This window comes from Delphinapterus leucas, chromosome 7 (assembly GCF_059928025.1).
Source record: "Delphinapterus leucas isolate spDelLeu-1000000601 "Yukka" chromosome 7, BTC_Dleu_Yukka2, whole genome shotgun sequence".
In the NCBI taxonomy this organism is placed as follows: Eukaryota; Metazoa; Chordata; class Mammalia; order Artiodactyla; family Monodontidae; genus Delphinapterus; species Delphinapterus leucas.
In genome coordinates, this window is record NC_143135.1 from 35,239,312 (window position 1) to 35,266,703 (window position 27,392).

The 27,392-nt window shown below is 40.8% G+C and overlaps 1 protein-coding gene across 2 annotated transcripts in view; it reads right to left on the minus strand.

Annotated features, from left to right (window-relative positions):
* The window catches only part of NELL1 (neural EGFL like 1), an 853,841-nt gene that overhangs the window by 447,362 nt on the left and 379,087 nt on the right, over nucleotides 1–27,392 (minus strand). For both annotated transcript variants that reach the window (XM_022583758.2, XM_022583757.2), the window contains exon 13: nucleotides 16,191–16,316. In XM_022583758.2, coding sequence (XP_022439466.1) covers nucleotides 16,191–16,316 — 126 coding nt within the window. The remainder of the gene's footprint in view (nucleotides 1–16,190; nucleotides 16,317–27,392) is intronic.

The window sequence follows — 27,392 nt, forward strand, 5'->3', positions numbered from 1 at the left end:
CAGGGGAAATGGAATACCACAGACATAAAAACAAAGAAAAAAGCAAGGCTCTTTCAGCTCCCTGGTTGCTTAGAGATACTTTCTGGCCCTGACTCTACAGTTGTCACATTTACCCTGTGGAATTAAATGTGGAGACCTTGTTAACAGTAATGGGACATGAGAATTGAATTCCCTACAAGCTGTGTTCAAATGCCCCTTTGTGAACTCTATTCTTCTAGAAAAGGTATTGTCCTAGTAATGGCTGGGGCCATTAAAGCTTTGCTTGCCGTTTAAAGAAAAAAACACAGGAACTCCCCATTTAGGCAATGGCTCAAATTCTATCATCTTTAAGTCTTGGGAAGACAGTCACGACCCAGAGTCCGTGAAAGAAGTCTCTGCGGCATATAATGGCCACGAAACCCATGTACTTGATTCCATGGGAAAATACTAGAGACAGACGTACGGTAGATAAGAGCCAATGGGAGTTTACTGATTTAACAAGCCTCCTTACCTCATCCTGAGTCATTGCATAGATGACTTCTCTGCCCATCTGTTGTTTCCACAGCCTGGAGGATCGTTATTCCAGGGATCAGCGTGGCTTACTCCCCTCACTCCTCTCATGTCTTTGCTTTTGTGCCCCTTACTGTGAGACCTTTCCAGACCACCGCATATAAAACTGCACCACTGGGCTTTCCTGGTGGCGCAGTGGTTGAGAGCCCGCCTGCCGATGCAGAGGACGTGGGTTCGTGCCCCGGTCCGGGAAGATCCCACACGCCGCGGAGCGGCTGGGCCCATGAGCCATGGCCGCTGGGCCTGTGCGTCTGGAGCCTGTGCTCCGCGACGGGAGAGGCCACGACAGTGAGAGGTCCGCGTAAAAAAGAAACTGCACTGCTGCCCACCCTAGCACCCCCATCTCCTTCCATCACTTTATTTCTCCCCATAGTTCTTACCGTCTGGCATACTATATATTGATATTTCCTGTTTATTGTTTGACTCCACCCAACTAGAACGAAAGCTCCACTGATAGCAAAATTTTCTGTCTTCTTCGCTAATGTATCACGACATCTAGAATAATACCTGACGCTCAGTAGATTTCTCGATCAATAATCGTTTAACGAATAAAGTAATGAATGAATAAATCACTCTCTGGAAAAACCAGAATTTGATATGCTACCCAATATGCTACAGGAAGCAAGGAAAACCATGGTAAATGTTATTTCTAGAGTAGGCCCAGTAACAGGAAGAGATCTGTCCTGGTGGCATTTTTTCCCAATGTTTTTTTTATTGTGGTAAAGTACACATAACATAAAACTTGCCATTATAACCATTTCAATTGTGCAGTTTAGTGGTATTAAATCCTACAGTCATACTGTTGTGCAACCATCACTATCATCCAGCTCCAGAACTCCTTTCATCTTGTAAAACTGAACCTATATACCCACTGAACAGTAACTCCCCAGCCTGTGACAACCACCCTCTTACTTTCTGTCTCTATGAATTTCACAACTCGAGATTCTACATATAGCGGAATCATTCTGTATTTGTCCTTTGGGGACTGGCTTCTTTCACTTAGTATAATGTTCCCTGTGGTTCATCCGTGTTGTATGTGTCAGAATGTCCCTCCTTTTTAAGGCTGAATGGTACTCCACTGTACGGATATACTGCATTTTGCTTATTCATTTTTCTGTTGAGGGACACTTAAGGTGCTTTCACATTTTAGCTATTTTTGTGACTAACGCTGCTGTAAACATGTGTGCACAAATATCTCTTCAAAATCTTACTGTCAGTTATTTTGGGTATATACCCGGAAGTGGAATTGCTGGATTATATGATTTTTAATCTATCTTTAATTTTTTGAGGGACTACCAAACTGGTTTGCACAGCAGCTGCACCATTTTATACTCTCCCTAACAGTACAAAGAGTTCCAAATGTCTCCATATTCTTGTCAACACTTGTTCATTTCTGTTCTAACTCACTTTTGACCCTACATCCCTCATTCAAACCATCATTTGTTCAGATCAGTCATAAATAGTAACACACACATTAATGAAGCAAATATGAAAAGAAAAAATGAAAGGAGATTCGAGGGAAAAAGGTATAATAACACGCCCGAGAGTACAGAGTCAAGGGACAAAATGAGATGAGAAAAGAGACAAAATAAAATTAAACATGTCCAAATAGCAGTGGAGCAAATTCAAACCTCCAGGAACTTTGAGAGGTAAGCACGATTACATGCCAGTGCTATTTTCTAACTTGCAGGTTTTCTAAATCCTAAAAATAGATTGAGGGCACTGCTCTCTGGCCTCACTCATGGGCTTGGCTCTGAAGCTATGAGCTGCTCCAACCTGTCCTTAAAAAAAAAAAAAAGGTTTGGTTGAGGCCAAGAGAAGCATGACAGGCTATATCTTCACTTGATCTCCTCCACTGCACTATAAGCCGCTCAGCCTGGGTTGCTGTGACCTAACAGTCATTTAGACCACACACTCTCTGGCTGAGACAGGAACTGTCCCCTCATGCCCCTCTCACACTGATAGGCAAGGATGCTATCTGCTTCCAAACAATGCCACATCTTTCACATAACCAAGTCAAATGGACAACCTGCTTGAAGAAAAGAATTTCTCTTAATGAGAAAATACCCTAAAGTTTTGGAGAATCAAAAAGCAAGCTCTCTCTGGGCCCATTTCTTCAACAGTTCGTCCAAATTCAGAATCAAATCACTGTAACAGGAAGGTATTTTCTGACGCCTTATATGTCTCTAACATCCCAGCTATTTGAAATTCCTGATACGTTAATGCTTTCCCTACATTCAACTGATCAGTCAGAATGGGAAAATGAATGCCAAAAGGGGAAAAATAATTGCTAGCTGATCTAGGAAGACTCTTTGAATTTTAAAGAACAAAGAACTCAATAAGAAATATGGAAAACACATCTCATAAACAAGACAGGGGCTCACTGGAGCACCTGTCTAGTTACAAAGTGTTCTTATGTAAAATAATTATGCAAGGTCCTGACACCGCCAAGATATGCGTTAATGCTACACAGTTCTTTAGGGTCCTATACTTTTCCCAGAAATGTCCGTTAATGAATAACACCTAAGAAACCCTGATCCCTCCCGCTGCGTGAACCTCTAAGTATGTGTACTTCCTGCTTGGGGCTGGTCTGAGTTTTGCTCTGTGACTCACTCACTCCTCATCCAAATTGAGGCAAAAACAACCATCACCATCCATCATAATAACAGAAGACTAAATGCATGTATACGATAGACCCAAATGAAGACAGAGAAGCAACTGGATCTTAATACTTCTTCAATGTGGCAAAAACTATAATAATGCATCCAGAAGAGAGGGTATTTTGCAGCCACGAACAGTTGTATTTTTATGGAATTTACTAAGTTGGCCAACGCTTGTGAAATAAGTAGAAACAATTAAAATATTAATTGATAGCTGCAGTGTGATTTCCACAATGTAGAATACCCATGTAGGCATCGGGTATTCAACAGGTGGATGACAAACTCTCTGTTGGCTTTACACATCTCTCTGTATGCTGTGATTTCCCTCTGAGGACATTTCCCAAGTGTCAAAACCGCATCCTGGAGTCCAACCTAGACCAAGCTTCTGACCCTTGTCCTGAAAGCAATTTGTCCTATGGCTGCCCCTAAGGACTAACCAGATGCCAGCCAGCGGAGCTGATAAATGCCAAAGGTGTTCACAGTTTAGGGGGCTTCCGTTCTCAGGGAATACACATAAATGTTTTAAGGGAGCTTATAGAACATATTCCAAAGCTCTGGTCTACAGGAATTTACAAAACGAATGACTCTAGAGGTGATATTTTTCTTTAAATAAAGGAATGTACTCCTTGCTAGTTACAGACCATTGTGAATCTACTTTTTGCTGATCTCCTTAACCCATGAGCCCAAAGCATCTAACTGCAGGCTCCCAGAGAATCTGGCCACTGTCAACAGAGACAGCCTCTAAAGACAAGGGCTCTCCAGGTGTACTTCAAAGAGCCTCGGTGTCCCTGGAAGTGCTTCTAGAGCCACTTGGTGAGAAGAAGGGAGAAAGGGAAATTTGTTGATCAGGTCTTAGTGCTTCAACATTGAGCACCATCTCAGAGTCAGTCATTGGGTTGGGCTTTTTCATGTGTTTAAACATTAAAACCTAACCTGCTTTCTTGGGGTTACAAACTGAGCCGTAGGGCACTTAAGGAATCACACCTATATCCCAAAGCTTATAAAGGGCAGAGCTGTGGGTTAAATAGGATTCTCTTGGACCCAAGTCCCAGGCTCTGTCTGTCATTCTAATAATGGCCAATGTTTACTGAGCCTCTGCAGTCCATACTGCATTAGCGTTTTAAAGGCATCTTCCAAAGAGCTCTGATGGAGGTTGCATCTGAGTCTCTGAAGGTAGAAGTCCTTCATTCCTATCTACCCCTACTCCAGCACTCCCAAGGGCTGTGGCTATGTGTTCTCTAACCTCTCTGTGTCTCAAGTAAGATTCCTCACCTGTAAAATAGAGGCAGTAGTAGATAATGTTTGTTGAACATGTGCTCTGTGCTGAGCTCTCTTCCAACCACTTTAGAAATATTATCTAATTTACTCCTCACAAGAGTCTGGGAGAAAGGTATGTCCATTTCCTCAAAGTTGATTCAAGTTGACACTACTAATAAATGCCTGGAGTTGGGGAAGGAACCCAGGTCTGTCTGATTCACAGCCTTCTGTTTTTCCCACTTCGACCCAGGACACCTCCAGGTTTGCTGTAGATTGACAAACATGGAGATGGATCTACGTCTAAAGCACCACTCACCCTATTATTTCTTATTTCTCTTATGCCATCTCCCACTCAACATCAAAATCAAACCCATTCAGACAGCTCCCTGTGGAAAACACATTCTCTCTACCATGTAGTAATTAATGCCCTTCTTTCTCCCAGCACCAGGGCTCTTTCCCACATCATTTACATTCACACCTCAAAATTTAGCACCCATATGCCTTATAAAATTATGCTCCTAAAATGTAAATTGTACGCCCCCTGAAGAGACCATAATTTCCTAGAGGTCAGGAACCATATCTTAAAGAATCACAGAATTAGAAAAGTAGTAGCTTGCAAGATTACGTCTTTTTTTAAATAAGCTGAACTCCTTTCAAAAGAAATCTTATTTGGAATCCCAGCTCCTCTGACTGAAAACTATTGAGCTAATTAATCCTTAATCTTTCAAGGTGCAAAGGAAAATATTGAGACAGTGGCATTCATTCAGTGAGCTGGTATACAGGGTAGAACTAGAATCTAAGTTGCCTGATTCTCATCCAGTGGTTGCTTTTCTATGAAAATCCTGGGACTTTTCTGTCTCCCCTCACTTTCTCTCTTTGACTTGGCTACAGTCAAGAAAAAAAAAAAAAAAAAAAAATTGGACAAACTGCCTTGAATCTGGAAACCCTGCCAGAAGAGCTGAAGAAAAACAGGGCAGGTAGAACCTGGCTATCAGATCACCTTCTAGGACCCCCAAAGGACGAAAACAGCATCATAATTGCAAGTGCCCTTCAACTGACATATTGGCCAATCAAATTACTCAGAAACCTGATGAAGCAAAGCCATTGCTTTTAATCTCTTTAGTTCAGACTCCTAATCTATGTCACTAAGGATGAAAGGCATTAGCACAACCAAGTCATAAACATTTTTTAAAATTTAATTTAGTAGGATGACACTTAGGAGATTCTGGAGGAATAAACTCAATGTCATCTTTATCTAGCATTTTCTGTTTTCTAATATTTTAATAACACTTTTCTAAAACTAAAATGTAATACAGTTCACTGCATTGTATTCCATTCCACAGAAAAAAAGCGGAAAACACATAAAGTGTAAAGAAAAGATATCACATATAATCTTCCATTCACAGATACTTTCTGATACCTATTTATCTGGGGGGATATTCCCTGCCTCTATTTCTATGTGTTTATGTATATCCGTAGATAATTTTTATTTATTATTTAAATTGGAAAATAGTATACATACTGGTTAGAATTTCATCATACTGTATGATGAGAATTTTCCATTGACACTGAATAGTCTTCTAAATATTATTTTAAAATTCATTGTAATCCAATATATGAATATATTGTAATTTATTCAATCAAACTTTCATTAGTTCATATTTAGGCTGCCTCTAGTTTCTTTTCTTATAAATAATAAGTGGAATAAATGGGCACAATGAAAATCTTCTCACATATGTAACTGTGACTGATTGTTTCTTTAGAATAAGTTGCTGTAAATAAATATTTCTAGGCCTTTTGATACATCCTGTCAAATTATCCTCAAGAATATTTGTATCAATTTATATTCTTACCAGCAATGTATGAAAAGGTGCCTGTTTCCTAAACCATTTCCAAAAATGGGTGGTTGACATATATGTAAATAAATATAATATCTATCCATATATCTACACAGAGATAGGCACATACATAAATTTAGTATAAGCATCTAATTGCATTTCTTTTAATTACTCCTATGCTTGAAATAGTTTTCAAGGCTTTGAATAGACAATAGATGCTGTCAGTTGCCTAGACAATTATGGATCTACACATACATACATATCATCTCCTTCCTTGACAATACAACCCAAGTATTATAAAGGAAACCGGGACCTGCCCCACCTCAGGGATAAATCTTGATTCAAGGTAATTCTATTTGCTTTTCTAAGGTATAATTTATTAATAGGCATATTAAACAATTTTGGCCAAGGAGACATGAAAACAGATCTGCTAAGGATGGATTTCTGATAAAGTTATCCTTGGTCTTAACAAAGGACTCTAGGAAGGAAATCCTCTTTTCCCTTATGACTTTGGGACATTGTTAAATTGAGATATGATGCATGGGGTTGCCTCAGCCATTCTGAGACCTGGAAGGGAGTCAGATCAAGTTTCAAACTATCACGATGAAAACAGCAAAGTAAAAGGTTAGAAACAATCTATGTCACTGATGATGTCATGGAGCAGCTGAATTAACTAACTCTAGAAACACTGTCCTAGACGTTTTGTTATAAGAGAATAAATTTATCATTTAAGCTGGTAGAGTTGGGTTTTTGTTAAATCATTCTTTAAGCTAAAATCATCTGAACCGATGTACTTACATCTCACTTTATCCTTCAACAACTCCATGAAAGTGTACAGAGGACACTGATGAAGAAGCAGAGAACTTTAATGGTTTTCTAATTTACAAAGTAAAAAGGCGGCACTGCCAAAGCTTGCAACAAGTTGAATTTATACACCAGATTTTAACCATGAGAATGTATAGCTTTCATTCGGCTCAAGAATAAGTAATGTATATTTTCAATACTCTTACATAAAGGAAACATAATCCAAAGATATTTCACTATATCTTAGACAAGTGTGGAAACAGCTAAGCATATATGCATTTACCAAATCTTTAAGATGGAAATAAAGAATACATGATAGCTTGCTGGGTTATTAAAGAGAAATAGCTTGCTGGGTTATTAAAGAGAAACGCCCATTCATTGTGTCGACTCAAATGTGGATACAAGCAGGGCTGCAAGGCTGGCCTCAACAGTGTTGTAAGTGCTAAAGCATCCTTAATCAAACCCCTTTATGTGAAAGCTTAATTGTCGTTCTGCATGCACAACTCCAACAATGGAGTGTACAGAAATACTAACAAGCCTTTTACGATGAGTTCGAGTCAAAGGCAACACAGTTCTTAATAGGTTTGTGCACAAACACCCTGGGGGCAAAAGATCCATCATTTATTCTAGTTGGTCTGCAGCAGCTAATGTGGTTCAGATAAAAGAACAAAAAACGAAAAACCAAACACCAACAAACAAACAAAAACCTCTCAGTTGAGCCCAACAAGGAAGCCAAACACCAGACAAATCCTTCATCCTAAAATATCAAGGGATATGCCCTTTGATATCCTCCCTGAGACATTTCCTGGCTTTAATAAACCTTAGCACTATTTTAACACTACTGCTGCTAAATGGAGTGAGTTTCTGGTCTTTGGCTTTTCCAGGACTACATATGGAAAACTAAAATTGGCCCGGAAAACCAAATATTCTATTAATTTTCCCTCTGTGAACCCTGTTTAGAGGGGTCTCTTAATTTTTCCCTGTTTCCTCCTTTTGTTAACTTTTTTGTTTTGTTTTGTTTTGTTTTGTTTTGTACCTGTGAAAACAGGTGATGGGCAGAGAAGCCCAGTCACAAATTTGTACGTGCAAGTAAGGTAGCTTTCTATAATTTCTTCATTTCAACTTAATGAATGGTTCTGAACTCCTATTCTTCTGCACTAGTGGGGTAGTGAAAATGTCTCAGTCATTTTAAGGATTCTTTGCTTTCATCTGTCTGTGTCATGGTTCTAGGAGATTCCAAGTAATCAAGACACTCGCAGAGAGACATCAGTCTGGTCCTTGGCCCGTGGAACACACAGGTCACCATGGAGACGTCCCATTTATCTTTAAGGGCTCTTTGAGTCATCATAACAGTCAGGACACAATTGAAGATTCGGGACCTCCCCATGAGACCCTACCTACAGAGCATTCCACAGCCTTTCTCTCCCCAGAGTCTTATACACATCCCAGAAGGCAGCTTTGGAGGCAGAGCCTTTCCCTCCAGAAACCATCCAAACCTCTGCTTTAATTACCTTCTGCCACCATGTCACCCACCACCCATTCAAAGGAATCATTTTCTAGTCTACAATATAGAGGGCAATTCTTCTTCTCTCTGATTCCAACCCCACCCCAATATTCCCTCCAAACTCTAACCATCTCTGTTCTACAAAGGCAAGAGCTTTCAACCATGACTGCATATTAGAATCACTTGGACTTAATTTAAACAAAAACACTGAAGCCAGGTCACAACCCCAGACCAAATGAAAATCAAAGCCTCAAGGGTAGATCCCAGGTATCGACTTTTTAAAATTCATGTCCTAAGTGATTCTAATCTGAGATGAGAGTTGAGACCCTCTGCCCTAAAGGGTTAGAATTTTGGAATCCTACTTTGGTACTTTCACATCCCTCCTCTGGAGGGGGAGGAAGGTGACAAAGTCTGTCTAAATAAAGGGAAGAAAAAATGAATATACCAGGCAAACAAATCAAAACAAAAGGCAAATGCCTCCAAAGAACATCAGAGTTTTTAATTGGGTTTTGAAAAATCCAAAGGTACAAGTCTTATTTTGACTTTTCTTATTCAACATATCAATAAATGTAGTCTGTTATCTTTAATAAAATGTTTTGCATTCTAAAGCCTTTGACAGAGCATTTCCCACTAAAGTAAAAGTAGTCTACAAGTCCATGACTGGAATTTTATTCTTATATCTGTATCACCTCTTGACTGAGAGGCAAGTAATTAGAACTTGCACCTTTTATGATGCCAGATAGTCAAAAGTATACCAGAGCAAATGTGTCCAAAACAAGCACATACTATGTGTTTGAAAGATAAGGATAATCAATGCATAATTTACTACTGTGCTCAATCAAGGTGGAGGATTTTCTACTTTAGCTCCATTTCATATGGCCCTGCTCAATGAGAAAACATCACGTATCTCATATTTGAAATGTTCTGTATTTCTTCGACCTTAGTAGGAAAACATTTTCCAGAAAACTAGTGTAAAATTTCTTTTACGTCTTTTAAACTGTTATCTCACATCTTTCATTATGTGGTACTTTATTTAAACCATTAAATTAATAGACTATTATATCTAACTTTAACTAAGCTTACTTGATTTCAAATACGTACTTCCTTCAAGCTCTCTTCCATGCCAATATCAAAAAACACAAAAAAAATCTCTTAGCAAGATAATGGAAATCACATATGATATGTGTTATCTCACTTGTTCCCTTTATTTCTTACCTTTACGGAAAGTTTTTGGCATAAAAATGGGTGCTTACCCACTACTGTCAAGTACCTGTCTTATTGCTGCATGCTTTGATCGTAAATCACAAGTATCCTCCTTTAAAGCTTCCTGAGTATTCAAAGGTAATGTCTTATCAAACAACCTAAACACAGGGAGTTTAACTGGGGATAAATGAAAGTCAGGGACCAATAAATCAAGCAGGTTGACCATTTCAAAAATCAAAGGGTCCAGGGAAGAGGAAAGGACTCCCCAACCTGAATTTTCGATACTCCTCCAGCTTCAAAATTCATAAAAAAATAAGGGCAACTCAGGGATCTCTTACAGAACAGAAAGTGATTTAGAATCACACACAAATTCCAAGGCCAAAAACTCCCCCAGTGACAAAGGTCCAATGTTTTCGATTTCACCAACAGAAACGTTCCTAGAAAAAAGCATGGAGCCTCATACAAATTACACAGTTATGTCAGGGAACCCCAGCCATCACAGTAATGATTAAGTTATAGCACATTTTAAAATTCTAGATAACTATTTTCAATGTTGAATCCTCAGAACTTTTATTATCCCGTGAGATACGGCTTTTTCACTTTTTAACCAGGAAAAATGTAGGAAAGAGGTAACATTTGTTTTCTGTTTGATATATTGTCTTTCCTCTCCAGCATCACGCTTGGCATCTGCTGTCTCTGGTGCAGCCTTTCTCAAAGAACTGTTGTTACAGCATAGAACTGGGAAGGGCAATTTTGGGGATCCTTCTCTGGAACTTGTCAAGGGCCAACGCTATAGGATGTGAAATACCCAGTACTTAACTAAACCCCACTAAGACTTTAAAGAGGGATTGATTTGGTAAACTTGGAACATATTTGATGGTGAATGCACATTTGAGTTTTCTCAGCTGAAGATCTTGCCTCACTAACCATGAAATTCCTGGGCAAAGAGGTCATTTGCCACTAATGTCTTTGGCCATATTTCCTAACACTCATGACAGACACTAATTGTATATTGGACACATAAATGAATAAATGAATGAGTGAGTGAGTGAATGAATGAGTGAATCCGTCATTCAATAAATCAATGTACCACCAAAGCTCATATGTCTTCTTTAATTATAGGCTCACTCATTTTTGGTTGAATGGAGATTTTCTATATGACTACTAACTTCTAAAATGTTAGCACCAGAGTAAATGACAAACTAAAAAAAAAGGAGAGAAAAAAATGGCCCAATGTACTTTGAAAACCAACTGAACAGTAGCAGCAGATACTAATTGATTTGGGACAGAGACCAGAATGATCTTTGGAAATAAGAATGTCAATAATGAGAAATGCCATGTCAGGAACTCGGATGTCTTCAGGCCTGTCAATTTCTCCTAGCAAATTTCTTCTGGAAACAAAGCATCTGAAAAGACATCTTACAGTGGCAGATATCTGTTATATACCTCATTTATTACATAGACTACTAACCACTTGGGGGAAGGAGTCTTCTTTGCCAATAAAGAAATGACAGAAATTAAAGGTGTGGACCTGCTTATCTTGTAAAGAGCACACTTGGCCTGACAGGCTTATTTTTTTCAGGACACCAAGGTAAATGTCAGAGTTCCAGCTTACTATGGAAATGTCTAATGGAGGACCCTGAATCTGGTCTAGAGGAGAAATGACCATCAGGGAGGATGCGTGTCTCTTACCTCTCCTCATTCCCATCAATATTCCATATTCCCATTCACATCTCATCTATATTCCCAAATTTCTACTTTACATGCGCGCTAACATGCCTTGGTAAACTCCAATAGCTCCTCTTGGCTTGCAAATACATTCCAAATGCTCCATTCTGACAATCAAACGCCCTTTTCTTGTTGCGTTTTGCTTGAACTTCCATCATAGCACTTAGTACAATGTGTTTAATATCATCATTATTTTTTGAGACTACATTCCCCATCACATTGTGAACTGTGACTAAAAAATAAGGTTACTTTAATCAACAGCTCTTCATGTCAATGGACACAAAATTTGTTAAGAATCTACTGTATCATTTGCTATGGTATTTATTAGCACCATTCACCAAATACGTCTAATTATCAAACCTAGGTACATGGTAGGAAGGCCTTTCCTCTCCTCCTTGTAGTTGGTTGAGGACTGGTAACTAGTTATAGTTAGTCAATGAGTTGTACGTCAAAGGGATTTGGTTAGACTGTATTTTGGCTGATACAAGATGCTCTAGGCTCTCTTTTCCCTGTCTTGGTGACTAGCAATGTTCACGATAGTGACTATTCCATCAGCTTATATCCCAGTCATTATGATAAGCAAAGCACCACTCCTGTTGACCGGTGAAATATGTGAGCAACAAACAAAACCTGGTTATTTTAAGTCACTCATATTTGAGGTCGTTACTGCAGAACATCCTAACCTGACTGATACAAGGGCCATGATAAATGTTTTCCCACATATTATTTGATGTTCACAGTAACCTATAGGTACAACAGATATGAGCAATGTTTTACAAGCGAGATTTAGAGAAGTAAACAATTAGCCCAGGGCCAAGCAGCTTTATTCACTCCCTCATTCAATACTTACTGAGCACTGCCCTGTGCTGGGCTATATTCTAAAGTAGCCAAGGTAGAACTGTCGTAAGGCAGAACAAGCCTGTTGAATAAAAAAAAAAGTCAAAAGTTTGGGTGGCCGCCTCCGAAAGCACAAGGATGGAAATGGTACAAGATAAAGTCAGAGAGGCAGAAAGGAAAAAAGTCACGTAGGGTTTTAAATCAAAATAAGGAGAATTAATTTGATTTTCTGAGAAATGGAAAACTACAAGAGATCTTTAGAGAGTCCTGGTTTTCCAAGTTTGCCCTCATCACTCTGTGGATAGAGGGTTACAGCAGAGCAAGCCTGGGACAGCAGGTCCAGAATGGTAACCACTGAGGACAGCTGGTAGCTGGGTAGTAGAGGATATGGACGGAAACGGATGAAGTGGGCGGACTTAGGACAGCGTGTGGAGGGTAGATTCAACAAGTCTGATGTACAGACTGAAAGTGGAGGGACAAGAGAAGGAAAGCAATCAAGTATCACCCGTAGCTTCCTGGCTTGAAAAACTAGATAGATGGTGCTTTCATTTGGTGAGATGCAGAAAACTGGAAGAGGACGAGGTTTGCAGAGGTGGAAGGAAATCCAGAGTTCTATCTCATACATGTTAATATGAAATGCCTATTAAAATAAATACCTATGTGTAGATGTCAAGTTGAATATATGATTCAGAAGCTCAGGAGAAAGACTGGAACTGGATAGAAATTTAGGAGTTATTAACATAGAGATGCTGTAACGTCATAATACTGAATGGAGGCATCTGAAAAGACGATATGGGTGAACAAGAGAAAAAGGTCCAGGGCAGGGCTCTACAGTACTGTAACCTTTAAGATATCAGCAGAGGGAGAAGAACAGCTAGGGACACTGGGAAGGTGTGACCGGTGACATAGAAGGAAAATCGGGAAGTACACTGTCTCAGAAGTGAATAAAATAATGTGCTTAAAAAAGGACGATGTAGTCAGCTTTGCTAAATGCTGCTGAGAGGTCACAAGAGATAAGAAGATTAGACTGAACAAAATGGAGCTCATGGTTGACCTTGATAAATGTACTCTCTGTCGAATGGTGCATCTGGAAGACTTAGTGGGAGTGGATGAAGAGGGTGTGTGAGGTAAGTACATGTAAGGAAGGCAGTAACCCCTGACGATGCAATTAAGACGTCTGCTATGAACAGAAGCAGAAAAATGGGCAGTATATGAGAAGAAATCTGGGATCAATGGAAGGTTTTTTTTAAGAAAAGTATCTTATCCCCAATTCTATGACCTATGGGGGAAGTCCAAAAGCCCTCACTGAGATTTCTGACACTCCTGAGAGGAGGCCGTGGTGACTGTGACTGTTGCATTCATGTCTGTATAAATGTACTTTGGGTGGCAGGGAAAGGATCGGAATGGTTACCTCTGCCTCTGAGGTCACGATATCCTATACACACATGTACCATTTCCCTCACTGTCCCTTATGTTAACCTGCATTCACTGGGGTCAGAATGGGGAGGGTCTCACCCAGTCTTCAAGGTGGCAGATTTTGCTGAAAGTTGGAGGGTCAGGAGGAAGACTCGCCCTGCACACTATACAGCAAAACCACCACAGCAAAACCCCTCACACTAAGTATTCCTACCTTTAAAAGTCCTTTCAGCCATCCTTTCACTGAGCAGTTTTCGCTGACCCCTGTCCTCCACAGCACCCAGCCTTCTGCTCTCTGGCTGGTTCCTCTCTCCTCCCTCTTTTATTTCTCTCTTTTGTTCTAACTTTTCTGTTCTCTCTCAGACAAAATACATGCACAAACAAAACAAAAAGTTTCCCTGCAGAACTACTTACTCTTTGTTTTTTTTGGATGGTGTACCCACTGATAATCATACACTTGCCTTTTACTCCAAACAACACATTTCTCTTTCTAAAAGTAACTCTGGAGCTAGTTCTTAAAATACTACATTTTCCATCTGGTTGCATATATACTGTACAAACTACCAGGCAGAGCACCTGTCCTTGAGAGGCTTTCAACAGGCACCAGCTCTTGTCTTCCTCCTTCAGTGAAGAAAATAAGAGCAGAGGTGCTACGTATTCTGATATAATTTCAACAAGGCCTTTCCACCCAGCAGTGCCTTAATCAGGTCTGATTTGCATGATACGGTGCCTCTGTGTTGGGAGATGATCCACTGCCTTTGCCTCATGTTAGGGTTAACATAAGTCAGGACCTGGACAGACCACTGAGAACAGAACAAGACTCATCTGTAATATCACAGATTTTTAGACTATATTTGTTTACAGGTCCAAAAGAGTTTTGCCCCCTTAAAATGTTTGGATCACAGCATAATGTTTATGAAGTCTCTTTTTTCTCTGGGAATTTTGTAATAATACATAAAATACAGGTAAACAATATTTGGTCTACTGCAGGAGTCAGAATCTTGCATCAATCTGAAATCCTTTAGCCAAAGAACAGTAACGTAAAAATATACAACAATCAATGGCAAAAGTATTTGGACATACAAACATGCTTCTCAAACTTTTATAACTTTTTACACCTCTGAAAAGGCCATTCAAAATAAAATATATTGGGGCTTCCCTGGTGGCGCAGTGGTTAAGAATCCACCTGCCAATGCAGGGGACACGGGTTCGAGCCCAGGAAGATCCCATATACCGTGGAGCAACTAAGCCCGTGTGCCACAACTACTGAGCCCACGTGCCACAACTACTGAAGCCCACACGCCTGGAGCCCATGCTCCACAACAAGAGAAGCCACCGCAATGAGAAGCCCACATACCGCAACAAAGAGTAGCCCCCACTCGCCACAACTAAAAGCAAGTCCACGTGCAGCAATGAGGACCTAACACAGCCAAAAATAAATAAATAAATAAATTTTTAAAAAATTAAAATAAAATAAATTCAGAGTGGAATTCCACTGTGAGTGAAAATAAATTTAAAATTTTTTAAATAAATTAAAATAAATGAATTAATTTAAAAAGAAATCATTTTTTATATACCAGTCATTAGGACAAAGAGCAAGATGCCAAGAGTCAGAGAAATACACAGCATGACTGAAATCTTGTATTCAGGGAGCACCTTCCTTATAGGTTACAGATTGGGCATTTAAAGACATTTCATCCAAGAGAAGAAAGACTCAGAATCGTCTACCACCCTTAACCAATTTACTGTTCCTGTCTCTGTGTTCGTGATTTGAATGATAATGGAACCCCAAACCAAATGCCCACCAAGCCAGCACTGCTCACACAGTGACCACAATCCATGGAGTTCCAGTTTTGTATTCACAGCCCAGTGATAAAGGGAAGAAGAGGGACAAAACTGACAATAAGCAGATGTCAGTGAAAAGTCTTGACTGGCTCCCATATACCCAATCCGTGCCCACCAGATACTCTCGCTCCTGCTTTAAATTTAACCTCTTATCTTTCCCAACGAGAACAAAGTACATTTTCTCACATAAAAACACATTTCATCTTGATGGAAGGAAAACAGTTTGATACTTTTCTCAATTTGGAACTGATGTCTCTTTCTACGTCCTTCAGTGTTACCACAGGCAACTGGGTCTTCAATTTCAAATCATATACCCACGCACGCACGCACACACACAGAGACAGAAATACTGGGAGTGGAAATAAATTAGGCAGACAAAATTTCTCTTACTATCACTTCATTCCTAAAAAGTTGATGATAAGATAATGCAAGAGAAGAACTAGTTAGTTGAAAGCAGTACTTAGTGTACTTAGAGCTAAATGTAATGACACAGATACTGGCACAGAGAAGGACTGAATCAGAAAAGCAACATTGCTTCTTAATGCTCACCGGTACAAGAGAAGTCATCCACGCGAATGTATCCTGGGACACAGTCACAGCGATATAACCCAGGCAAGTTGACACACACAGTGTTGGCATGACAGTAATGCATCTTAGCCGCACACTCATCAATATCTGAAGGAGAAAAAAAAGAAGCAATATCACGGTTAGTCAGATGGTTGAACCGGAATGTAATCATCTTACAATGAAATCAGAAAGAGCAAATGCCCATTGAAGCCAAGAGAAAAAGCAAGATGTGTTAAACACAAAAGCTTAAGTGCAAATTCAGCTGATGCAGAAGATCCCATCTTAAACTGAAAATATTTCTAGAAAGATGCATGGTGGGACACAACAGTGAAGAACCTAAGTATGAAGACTGAATATGTTATTATTAATCTCTAACCAAGAAAGATGCTTGTTTTAAATGTCCAAATTCAAGGAGTTCTGTGTCCAGGCATTGATACCAATGAATATTTATTAGGTGTCCACTGTACATGGTGTTGCTTTTATCAGAGAGGTAAAGGGAATCGAGCCCCTCTCTGCTTGTTTTTCTTACTAAGACATGCTTTAATCCATCTGTTACAAAATGATGGTGTAGCCACTTTCTCCCACGTTGTACTGTGAATACAGACTGCAGCTACTGTCTAATGCAAATTAATGTCTTTCACCCCTTAACCTGGAGCTGCATCCCATGTCAAAGAATAATGGGCTGATTCAACAAAAAAGATCTTTTCTCTTTGGAATGGAGATCAGAGCACCATCTGCTTTCTCATAAAAAGTTCATGGTAAGAATTAAGGTAACCTACAACCTTAAGTAAAGAGTTTAGTATTTTCTGGAATTTATGTTTTCAAAAATGGCTTTACAGCAACGTACAGATTCAATGCAATCCCTATCAAACTACCAATGGCATTTTTCACAGAACTACAACAAAAAATTTCACAATTTGTATGGAAACACAAAAGACCCTGAACAGCCAAAGCAATCTTGAGAAAGAAAAATGGAGCTGGAGGAATCAGGCTCCCAGACTTCAGACTATACTACAAAGCTACAGTCATAAAGACAGTATGGTACTGGCACAAAAACAGAAATATAGTCCAATGGAACAGGACAGAAAGCCCAGAGATAAACCCACACACATATGGTCACCTTATCTTTGATAAAGGAGGCAAGAATATACAATGGAGAAAAGACAGCCTCTTCAATAAGTGGTGCTGGGAAAACTGGACAGCTAGCTGTAAAAGAATGACATTAGAACACTCCCTAACACCATACACAAAAATAAACTCAAAATGGATTAAAGACCTAAATGAAAGGCCGGACACTATAAAACTCTTAGAGGAAAACATAGGCAGAACATTCCATGACATAAATCACAGCAAGATCCTTTTTGACCCACCTCCTAGAGAAATGGAAATGAAAACAAAAATAAACAAATGGGACCTAATGAAACTTAAAAGCTTTTGCACAGCAAAGGAAACCATAAACAAGACGAAAAGACAACCCTCAGAATGGGAGAAAATATTTGCAAACGAACCAACTGACAAAGGATTAATCTCCAAAATATACAAAGCAGCTCATGCAGCTCAATATCAAAAAAACAAACAACCCAATCCAAAAATAGGCAGAAGACCTAAATAGACATTTCTCCAAAGAATATATCAGATTACCAACAAATACATGAAAGGATGCTCAACATCACTAATTATTAGAGAAATGTAAATCAAAACTACAATGACGTATCACCTCACACTGGTCAGAATGGCCATCATCAAAAAATCTACAAACAATAAATGCTGGAGAGTGGAGAAAAGGGAACTCTCTTGCACTGTTGGTGAGAATGTAAATTGATATAGCCACTATGGAGAACAGTATGGAGATTCCTTAAAAAACTAAAAATAGAACTCCCATACGACCCAGCAATCCCACTACTGGGCATATACCCTGAGAAAACCATAATTCAAAAAGAGACATGTACCACAATGTTCACTGCAGCTCTATTTACAATAGCCAGAACATGGAAGCAACCTAAGTATCCATCAACAGATGAATGGATAAAGAAGATGTGGCACATATATACAATGGAATATTACTCGGCCATAAAAAGAAATTTTGCTTTACAGAAGAGTGGATATCATGAAAGTCAAGAGGAAAAATGTTTCAAGAAAGGAGTAATGGTCAGTTTTGTCACGTGATGCTGAGAAAGTTGAATAAGATAGAAGGAGAATTAACCATTGGATTTGGCAAGAAGTTCACTGCTGCCCTTGGCCTGGTAAGAGTAGTTTGGGGAAAGTGGCTGGCAAAGCCTGACTGGAGTCAATTAAAGAAAGAATGAAAGATGAAGGAGACAGAGAAACAAGGCAAACTTTTTGAGATATTTTGTCATCAAGAGAAGAAAAACTGAAGCAGTAGCTCTAGGGAGACTTGATGATGAAAGACAGTCTTGTTTAAAGACTCTCTTGTGATGGAAAAGACCACAGTGAGTTTACACGCCACTGGGAATGATTCAACACTAGTGAAGAAAATTGACAGTATAGAAGAGAGAACAGATCTTTGCAGAAGTCAAGTCCTGGGGAGGCAAGGGGAGTTGTGTTCCAGTCCACAGATGGAGGAAGTCATCTTTACAACAAGAATGAAACCAAGAGATAAGGGAAGAGGTGGAGATAAGTTGGCATATTGGGTGGTGGAAAGATGAAGTAGTTCTCCTTTACTTGTTTTTTTATTTCCTCAGTGAAACGAGAAGAAAGAGAACTAGGAGAGGAAGGAGGTATTGGATGTTTAAGGAAAGGGGAAAAGTTATGAAATAATCATTTTGGAAAGAAGGAAAGAGAATTTACTATAGAGTATACTAGGTGGCTGCAGAGGCATGTGTGATTTGTGGCCATAAATATTAAGTGAGAGCAGTCAGCATGGTCATGTGTTTTTTTCCTGTCTCATCCAGATATCTGGGGTAGGGGCAGGGTACTTGGAAAGTTAGGTGTACCCAGAGATGAGTTTTTAAACAAACAGGATGGGTAAAAAGAGAAATAAGGGAACTGAGGTTGCAAAAAAAAAGAGCTGATGATAATGAGATGCCAAGGAACCTCAGCTATTAAGGACAGAAGTGACGACAGTAAGATGGATGTAGACAGTTGAAATGTACTGCCCAGATCTCTCCTCACAACTGAAGAACTTATTCCCCCGGCTGCCTGAAGTACCACCTGCTAACGATCTTCAGCTGTTAGCCTTTTAGGAAAACTGTCCTTGACTGAATCGAGCTGCCTTATCCTTAGTTACACTGCCGTCCTCAGGACAACCTTCAATGGAGGCTGGTTCTCCTTTACCCCAACTCAAGATAAGTGTAAAGGACTATCCCAGGTTCAGAGAACTCATTGAGATGAGCTAAATCCGCCCTCTGCCCAATCCTGTATCTTTCCCTTCCCCCATATACGTTCACCCCTACAGCACTCCCTAACAAACTTCCTGCATGCCAGTCTCCATCTCAGAGTTTGCTTCCTAAGTGAACCCGAACTGCAGCAGGAATCCTGATGGAGGCAAGGAACTATGCCAGTGAGAGTACTGGAGCGTGTGAGCTGGAAAGCTAGGAGATGGAGTTATAGAGTAATGTGCTTGACATTAAGAGTTCAAAGGTGATTTCGTTGATTACAAGGTCTTTCATATGACTATGTGAGAGCAGAAGAATCGATCATTGTAAGTGAGAGACTAGGACACCAAGAAAAGCCAGGTATAGGAGGGGGCTAGTCAGCATTAGTACTGTTCATCCAGTATTACCAGTTTTCCTCTTCCTGGGCACATAATACAACTGTACTTCCCCATCCTCTTCAAAACTAAGCATGGCTATATGACAAAGCATGAATCTGAGCAGGGGCATACCACCCCGGGGTGGAAAGATTAAGGGCTAGCATCAGGCTTAACGCCATTTCCTTCTTTCTTTTTTGGAAAGTATGGGAGCACAGAGATGAAGTCTCTTTCAGCCTGGCTCCCTGAATGAGGAGCAGGTCACCAGACCAGCATGATGGACACGTTTCATGACCTAGAAATATGCTTTTGTTAGTTTAAGCCACTGAGCCTACTCTGACTAGTACAAAGAATGACCATGAGAAACATCTCAAAGAAGATCATTAAGCTTGACCTTGAAAGATGAACAGAAATTCAGCTTAGAGATTGGAGATGAGGAAACAGAAGGGAAACTACAGGGGCTAAACTTTTTGTCATTGCAGAGTTAGAAAGGGAGAGGACCATTTAGTCTGTACGTTCAAAGACCACTAATTAGCCCTCTACTACACTTTGAGGCAGAGTGATGAACAAAACTCCATCATGGACCTCATAGCCTGGCAAGACACTGAGCAGAACTTATATGTTCTACCAATGATGTGAGATCAATTCATGGGGATTTGACCTAGTCTGAGAGGTTCAGAGAAGGATTCTCTACGGAAGTGATTGCTCATCCAAGACCTGAAATAGAAATGAAACAGGTGAAGGGGAGGGGAATAACATACCAGATAGAGAAGAATAAAAAGAATTCGTTAGAGGAGGGAACTTTGCCTAGTTGAAGAGAAACTGGAAAGATGAGCTTGGGCCAGACCCTGCCGGGCCCTGGAGGCCGCGTAAAGGAGCCTGGGCTTTAATCACGGTGGTGACACAGTCCAATTTCTGTTCTCAAAATATCACTCGGCTGTAGTGAAGAGAGTGGATTGGAGCAGGGCCAGCTGAAGGCTAAGTCACACTGGTATTTTACTCACAGAGATGCAGCCACACTGAACTCATTCTGTACTGCTAGGATGCCCAGCCATTTTTTGAGATGAGAAACTAGTCAGGACTTGCCTCAGAGGCAATTCAATCTTCCACCCATGGGCCACAGCTGCCAACCAGGCTGCTGATGGCAATGACTGTTTCTCTGTCATGGACCCTTGTCAGCTCCTCCCAGAGAGAAACTCCTGACTCATCTCCCTCAGGCCACTGCATAACTGCTGAGAGGTGTCTGCCTCATCTAGATTTGAAGGAGTTACTTGGCCATAACAAGTTTATTTTGATTCAAACAGCTAAGCTATCTCCTTGTTTCACAGGATGCCAAGGCCCTGAGTAAAACTATTTTCAAAAATCAGAAAGGGGATGTTAGGAAACCCCAGGGAGAATTTCTCACATAGGTTTATCCAACCCTTGCTCTCTGCGAGCCACCTAGGACCCCATGGCCACACATCCCTGCCACTCTGCTGATGTGTCTTTGAGTTGCTTTTGTTTTCAATTCATACCATTGGTAATTCCAGCCCTTGCATATCTAATAATGCTCTGGTACCAGTCCAGAAAGAGGAAGAACCAAAGTAAAGCAGAAAAGTTGACAAATGTACCAGGAAATTAAACTGTCACAACCTTATCTTTGTTACTTATCTTCTATCACACAAACAGCAGATATAAAAATCAGTTCCTGGTAAAAATGAGGGTAGGGAGAGAAAAAGTGTTTAGAGTCATCGGTTAGGTCCCTTGAGACAAGAGCATGGAAGAAAGTAAGGAACTGACAATTCCCCTAGTTTGAGGATGGGGACGGGGATGGAGGGGAGACACATCTGCCTAAGAAAGATTGCCTCTCCATCCTCAGGGGAAGGCACAAGCCTGGAGACAGTTTCAAGAGGATTCAAGAGTGCTTCACAAGCAAGTCTGGTTATGCAGAGAATCAAAACAGAATTAACATCTTCAGAGACCTGGGATATCCTGAGAAAATCTTGAGACGTAGAAAACAACTGAAATTTTTCAAAACGAGCCTAGGACAAATGCTTTCTGTTCACAGACAAAAGATCCTAAAAGGTCATGAATAGTTACCCAAAAAAAGAAAGAAAAAAACAAACAGAACTCCCCAATTAAAGAATGACCTGATGCTCAGAGAGAGAAACTGAGTGAGCCCAAAGCAATGAGGGTTTTTTTTTCTTTTTTTTTCTCTTTTTTTTAATATATAAATTTATTTATTTATTTTTGGCTGCATTGGGTCTTCGTTGCTGCGCGCGGGCTTTCTCTAGTTGCAGCGAGCGGGGGCTACTCTTCGATGCGGTGCACGGGCTTCTCATTGCAGTGGCTTCTCTTTGTTGCAGAGCACGGGCTCTATGCGCACGGGCTTCAGTAGTTGTGACATGCGGGCTCAGTAGTTGTGGCTCGCAGGCTCTAGAGTGCAGGCTCACTAGTGGTGGCGCACGGGCTTAGTTGCTCCACGGCAGGCATGTGGGATCTTCCTGGACCAGGGCTCAAACCCATGTCCCGTGCATTGTCAGGTGAATCTTAACCACTGTGCCACCAGAGAAGTCCCACAATGAGGTTTTTAAATATAAGCCTGAAAAGCCATCTGACTTTTGCCCAGGTGGTGATGGTGCTTTGCCTAAAGCAGGTCCTTCTCTCAAGCAATGGTCCTTTCCAGTCTCATATTTACCCAAAAGCCAGAAGGCAAGAAGACGCAATGTCTGAGACTGAACTTCAAAGGAGAAGTTGAACACACTGAAGGCCAGGCTCAATCTAAAGGTTTGGATCAGTCTAGCAAGAATTTCTAAGAACCACAGTTAAGCTGACTACCAGAAGGATGAATGGATAAAAATTTTAAAACACATCACTAAGCACAGTATGATACCAGAATGAATAAGAGGCTAATAGCTGCTAATCTCAAAAGGTAAAACTAGAACAGCCCCTAGCACCTGGTTAATGCCCAGTAGCTGTCATTTCAACATACGAGACACTATGCTAGGGACTCCACAGGTAGCATCCCATCACCCCATTTATTCCACTTGACTACTTACTATAGGAGATAGATACCCCCATGTCAAGATGAGGAAAGCAAGGCTCAGAGATTATTAGATCACTTGTCCAAGGCATAAAGTCAGTAAGCCTAAGACCCTGGGTTTGAATCCACAGTCTCCCTTCAAAGTTGGCATTGATTTCACTGGGCCAGTTTTAGCCCTCCGTAACTTTTCGATCCTGTGACTATGTTACACGTGGCTGATGCCATCACAAAGTGTATGGAAACAGGCAGATCTCCAAATTCTATGTCCATGTGCAATACTGTTCATGACGTTTGTTTTGTATTACACTCTCTGTTAAAATAGTAAAGCTGTACCGTGCATCACCGCTTCTGTGGCTCTTTTACATTAAATCCTAACACTTTCAAACTTTAGACTCCAGAGATCCAGGACCCCCAAACAGGTGATAGCATTCTGCTCTGAGCTGGAACCCTTGGTACAACCTTAACTCAGGATGCTTAAGACTACTGAAGGCCCCCTGTAGGATTAGAAACTAGTGACAAAGGGGCCTGGGTCTTTTCTTAAATATTGTTAGAGAAACACCTATAAACCCCACTGCAGTATATATCAGCTGGAGTATAATGAGGCTCAGATTGTGATTCCTTCTTATAGATTGCTTGTCACCTTTGAAATATCAGTGCTTGTCCTCTGTTGGTCTTCTGGGGTTATAAAAATACATGATTTATGTCCCTTCCCAGGAAAATAAAGTAGTTTGTTTTCGTTTTAAGAAGGTATACCTATGGACTTTCAAGTGAAATCTGATGTGGCATAATGATTCTTCACATATCACCAGCGTCCATCTGCATAAGACTGTTCAGAACAAACAGAGCTGAATTTGGCATCGTCGTCATTAAATTAGAGTGTAGAGCTTGGGTAGCAAAGATAGAAGCAAATGCAAAGAATTCTTTAAATAAAACAGTGTGATCTACTCAGACTCGTTACATAAGAATTTCCTAGAAAAAGGCAGCCCAGAGAGGGTTGGATGCAGAGAGTGGGGCAAGGGGGGAGTAGGGGGAGAAGTTATGCCCCACTCCCTGTGCACATTTAAAAAAGAAACAGAGTAAACAAAGAAAATCAATATTTATTGAGACTGTGCTCTGTGCCTAGAACTGTGTGCATCTCATTTCATTATCCCCAACCATCCAATGGACTGCCATCAGAAACGACATGGAGAGCACCTACAATTTCACCCCAGGTTTCTGTGACTTCAAGAGCACACTTCGGGGCTTCCCTGGTGGCGCAGTGGTTGAGAGTCCGCCTGCCGATGCAGGGGACACAGGTTCGTGCCCCGGTCCGGGAAGATCCCACATGCCACGGAACGGCTGGGCCCGTGAGCCATGGCCGCTGAGCCTGCTCGTCCGGAGCCTGTGCTCCGCAACGGGAGAGGCCACAACAGTGAGAGGCCCGCGTACCACAAAAAAAAAAAAGAGCACACTTCTTCCACTCTGACTGTTGGACACGAGTGCTAGATTGACAGTCAAGAGTCAAGCTCTATTCTTGCTCTTTCTATTAGTTAACCCTAGCACTGGGCACTTCTCTAGACATCAGTTTTCCCATTTATAAAATGGTGAGTTGGATCAGAGAGCATCTAAAGACTTCCCTGGTTCTAAAGTTCTTGACACATTCAGGTGTTTCTGTCCTCACAATTCATCATAAACCCTGCCTCTGTAGCATTATATTCTGGGCCACCCGCTTTCATCCTGTTTCAATGAGCTCGAAGATGTTCCAGATGTCTTTTCCAAGACACAAGTCCTAGAAAATACTACTAAGATGACCTGAACCTTCACACTGTTCCTGGATACCTGTTTCAACTGAGTTGGCATCTCCCCAGAAAACGAAGAACAGCCAGGACTAGCAACAGACATTCAAACAAAAGCACAGCTCGGGACAAGCCCTCCAGGGACTAGTAAGATAACTTGCAGAGCAATTCTACCAGACTTTAATCTCCTGACTTTTCAGAAATCATGAGTCATAAAAACATGGTGGCACTGGGATTGATATTAGAACTGTCAGTACTCTCCCAACTGTGTCACACTGGGTATTTTGTAAAGTGAGTGCCTATATGGTCTCTGATTTGAACTTATAAAAATCCAGTGAAGCAGACAAGATATGAATTATTATGACCTTTTTCAGATGAGAAAATAAAGACCTAGAGAAGAACTCCGACTTGCCCAAAGGTACACAATCAGTGAGCTGGTAACAGAATCAAGGTCTTCTAACTCTGGAGTTAGTGCTTTACCCAATGTTTTGTGCTTCTCTATAATTATTGTTTTCTTCCTAAAGCAAGGGGAGAGAAATTAAATGCCTACGGAATCAGAAATATAAACCAAATGCCAACAGAAGCCAGGTAGAAGGTATACGCGCAAAATATGCCCCTTTCCCCAAATAAATAAGGTATATATTATTTTTCCTAAAATATAAATCAATCCCTCCCTCCCTACCTTTCTCTCCCTTCCCTCCCTCACTCTACCAATCTCTCTCAATCGTTTTCATTTCTCTACTTCCAAGAACAAAGAAATGGTTCTTCTCTTACAAGGTGAAAAACACTGTGCAAGGCGAATGATACATGGAAAATGACACTAAACCTCAGTGGCGGAAAGACAGTGGAAGAATTTGAAATGTTGTCTTCACTTTACAGGTGAGAAACTAGGGCCATAGGAACGGACAGTTAATTGTCTAAGGTCCCATAGCCAGGAGGTGTACCTGGACTGCCGGGATGTGAATTCAGGCAGCTTGACTCCAGAGTTTGTACTCATCACGCTGTAGTATTGCCTCCCAGGGACTGTGGGCTTGATCTCTGATCTTTCTAGAGAAGTTACATACCCTAGTATTAATTTAACTTTTTAAAATAGTGCCTCCATTTTTTCTTTCCAAATATTGTGAACCAAGCAAAACACATCTGCCTATCAGATTCAACCCCAAAATGTCTGTGCTTTGAAGCATGTTATCACAAGGAGCTTTGGGGGGCAGGGGGGTGTAAGAGAGAGGGGTGGGAAGAGAGAGAGAGAGAGGAAGGAGGATGGAAGGGAGGATAGAAATGGGCAAGGAAGGAAGGAGAAGGAGAAGGGAGGGAGGGAGGGAGGGAGGGGAAGGGAGAGAACATGACAGGAAGTAAAGAGAATATAGGAAGGCAAAGAAAGGAGAAAGTAAGACAAGAAAAGAGAAGAGAAGAGAAAAATAAGACAATCTAGGGAGCTTCCTATATAACGTCTATGGACTGAGTTGTGTTCCCCCAGCAAATTCATTATGTTTATACACTAACCTCCAATGTGATGGCATTTGGAGATGGGGCGCTTGTGGGATAATTAGGTTTAGATAAGGTCATGAGAGTGGTGCCCTCCTGATGAGATCAGTGCCTTTTAAAGAAGAGACATGAAAGAGCGTACTCTCTCTCTGCCACGTGAGGACACAGGGAGAAAGCAGCAATCTGCAAGTCAGGAAGAGAGCCCTCACCAGAACCCAACCCTGCTGGCACCCTAATCTCAGGCTTCCAGCCTCCAGAACTGTGAGTAAATTTCCGTTGCTTAAGCCATCCAGTCGATGACACTTTGTTATGACAGCTCCAACTGACTAATACAATAACCCTTTAAATTTCTGTTGCCTGGTGAGATGAATTTTTACATCATACTCCAATATATGTGTCAAACAAACATGTTGCCTGCCAGATCAAGTATCTGCAGATTAAAAATTCAAATAACCTTTTGGTCATCCCATGCATGGTAAAGAAGTCTTCTCACACAGGGTTAAATACATCATAAGGTAGAAGTTAGATCGTTGGATGTTCTGATATTTTAAAGTATTTCCCATATACAGCTATGTCACATATTTGCAGATTCATGCTAAGATGTTTTCTCCCCCTGCTGCGCTCAGTTTCAGAATTAAATACTGTCATAAAGTAACATCTCTTTGGGCCACTGGGAATCACAGCACACCAATTTTTAGCTGACATCGGGAGAGCATTGTAAGATACCTCTCTGATTTTTTTTTTCTCCCAGGCTGGTTTTTCTGACCTTGGAGAGCATCCACAGATGCTGAGCATCTGCTAGGAAAGAAGCACGTTGAGTGAAAGGTGACTCATTCAGCTTTAGCTGCAGGCTGTGCTCCAGCCTACCTGAATCTATCAATATCTGAATCCTACTTCAGCCAACGGTACCAACAAAACGAGTGAGTGCTTCCAAAAAGATCCAAGGTTTCCTCCTGAGTTATGAATCAGTTGGAAATGTGGAAGCTATGATGGTCTCTTGCCTTCCCTGCCCCTGGGAAAGCAAATTCAAGAGCTATTAAGAGACTGCTGAATTCCAGAGGCAGTAACGATTCCTAAGGTCAGTGAGATGTGGTCCTTGTATTCTGGCTTTTATACTAAGTGAAAAAAGCCAGACCATACAGAACCAGTCCTAAGCCAGTAAAGAGGCAGTCACCTGAACATGAACAAAGTTC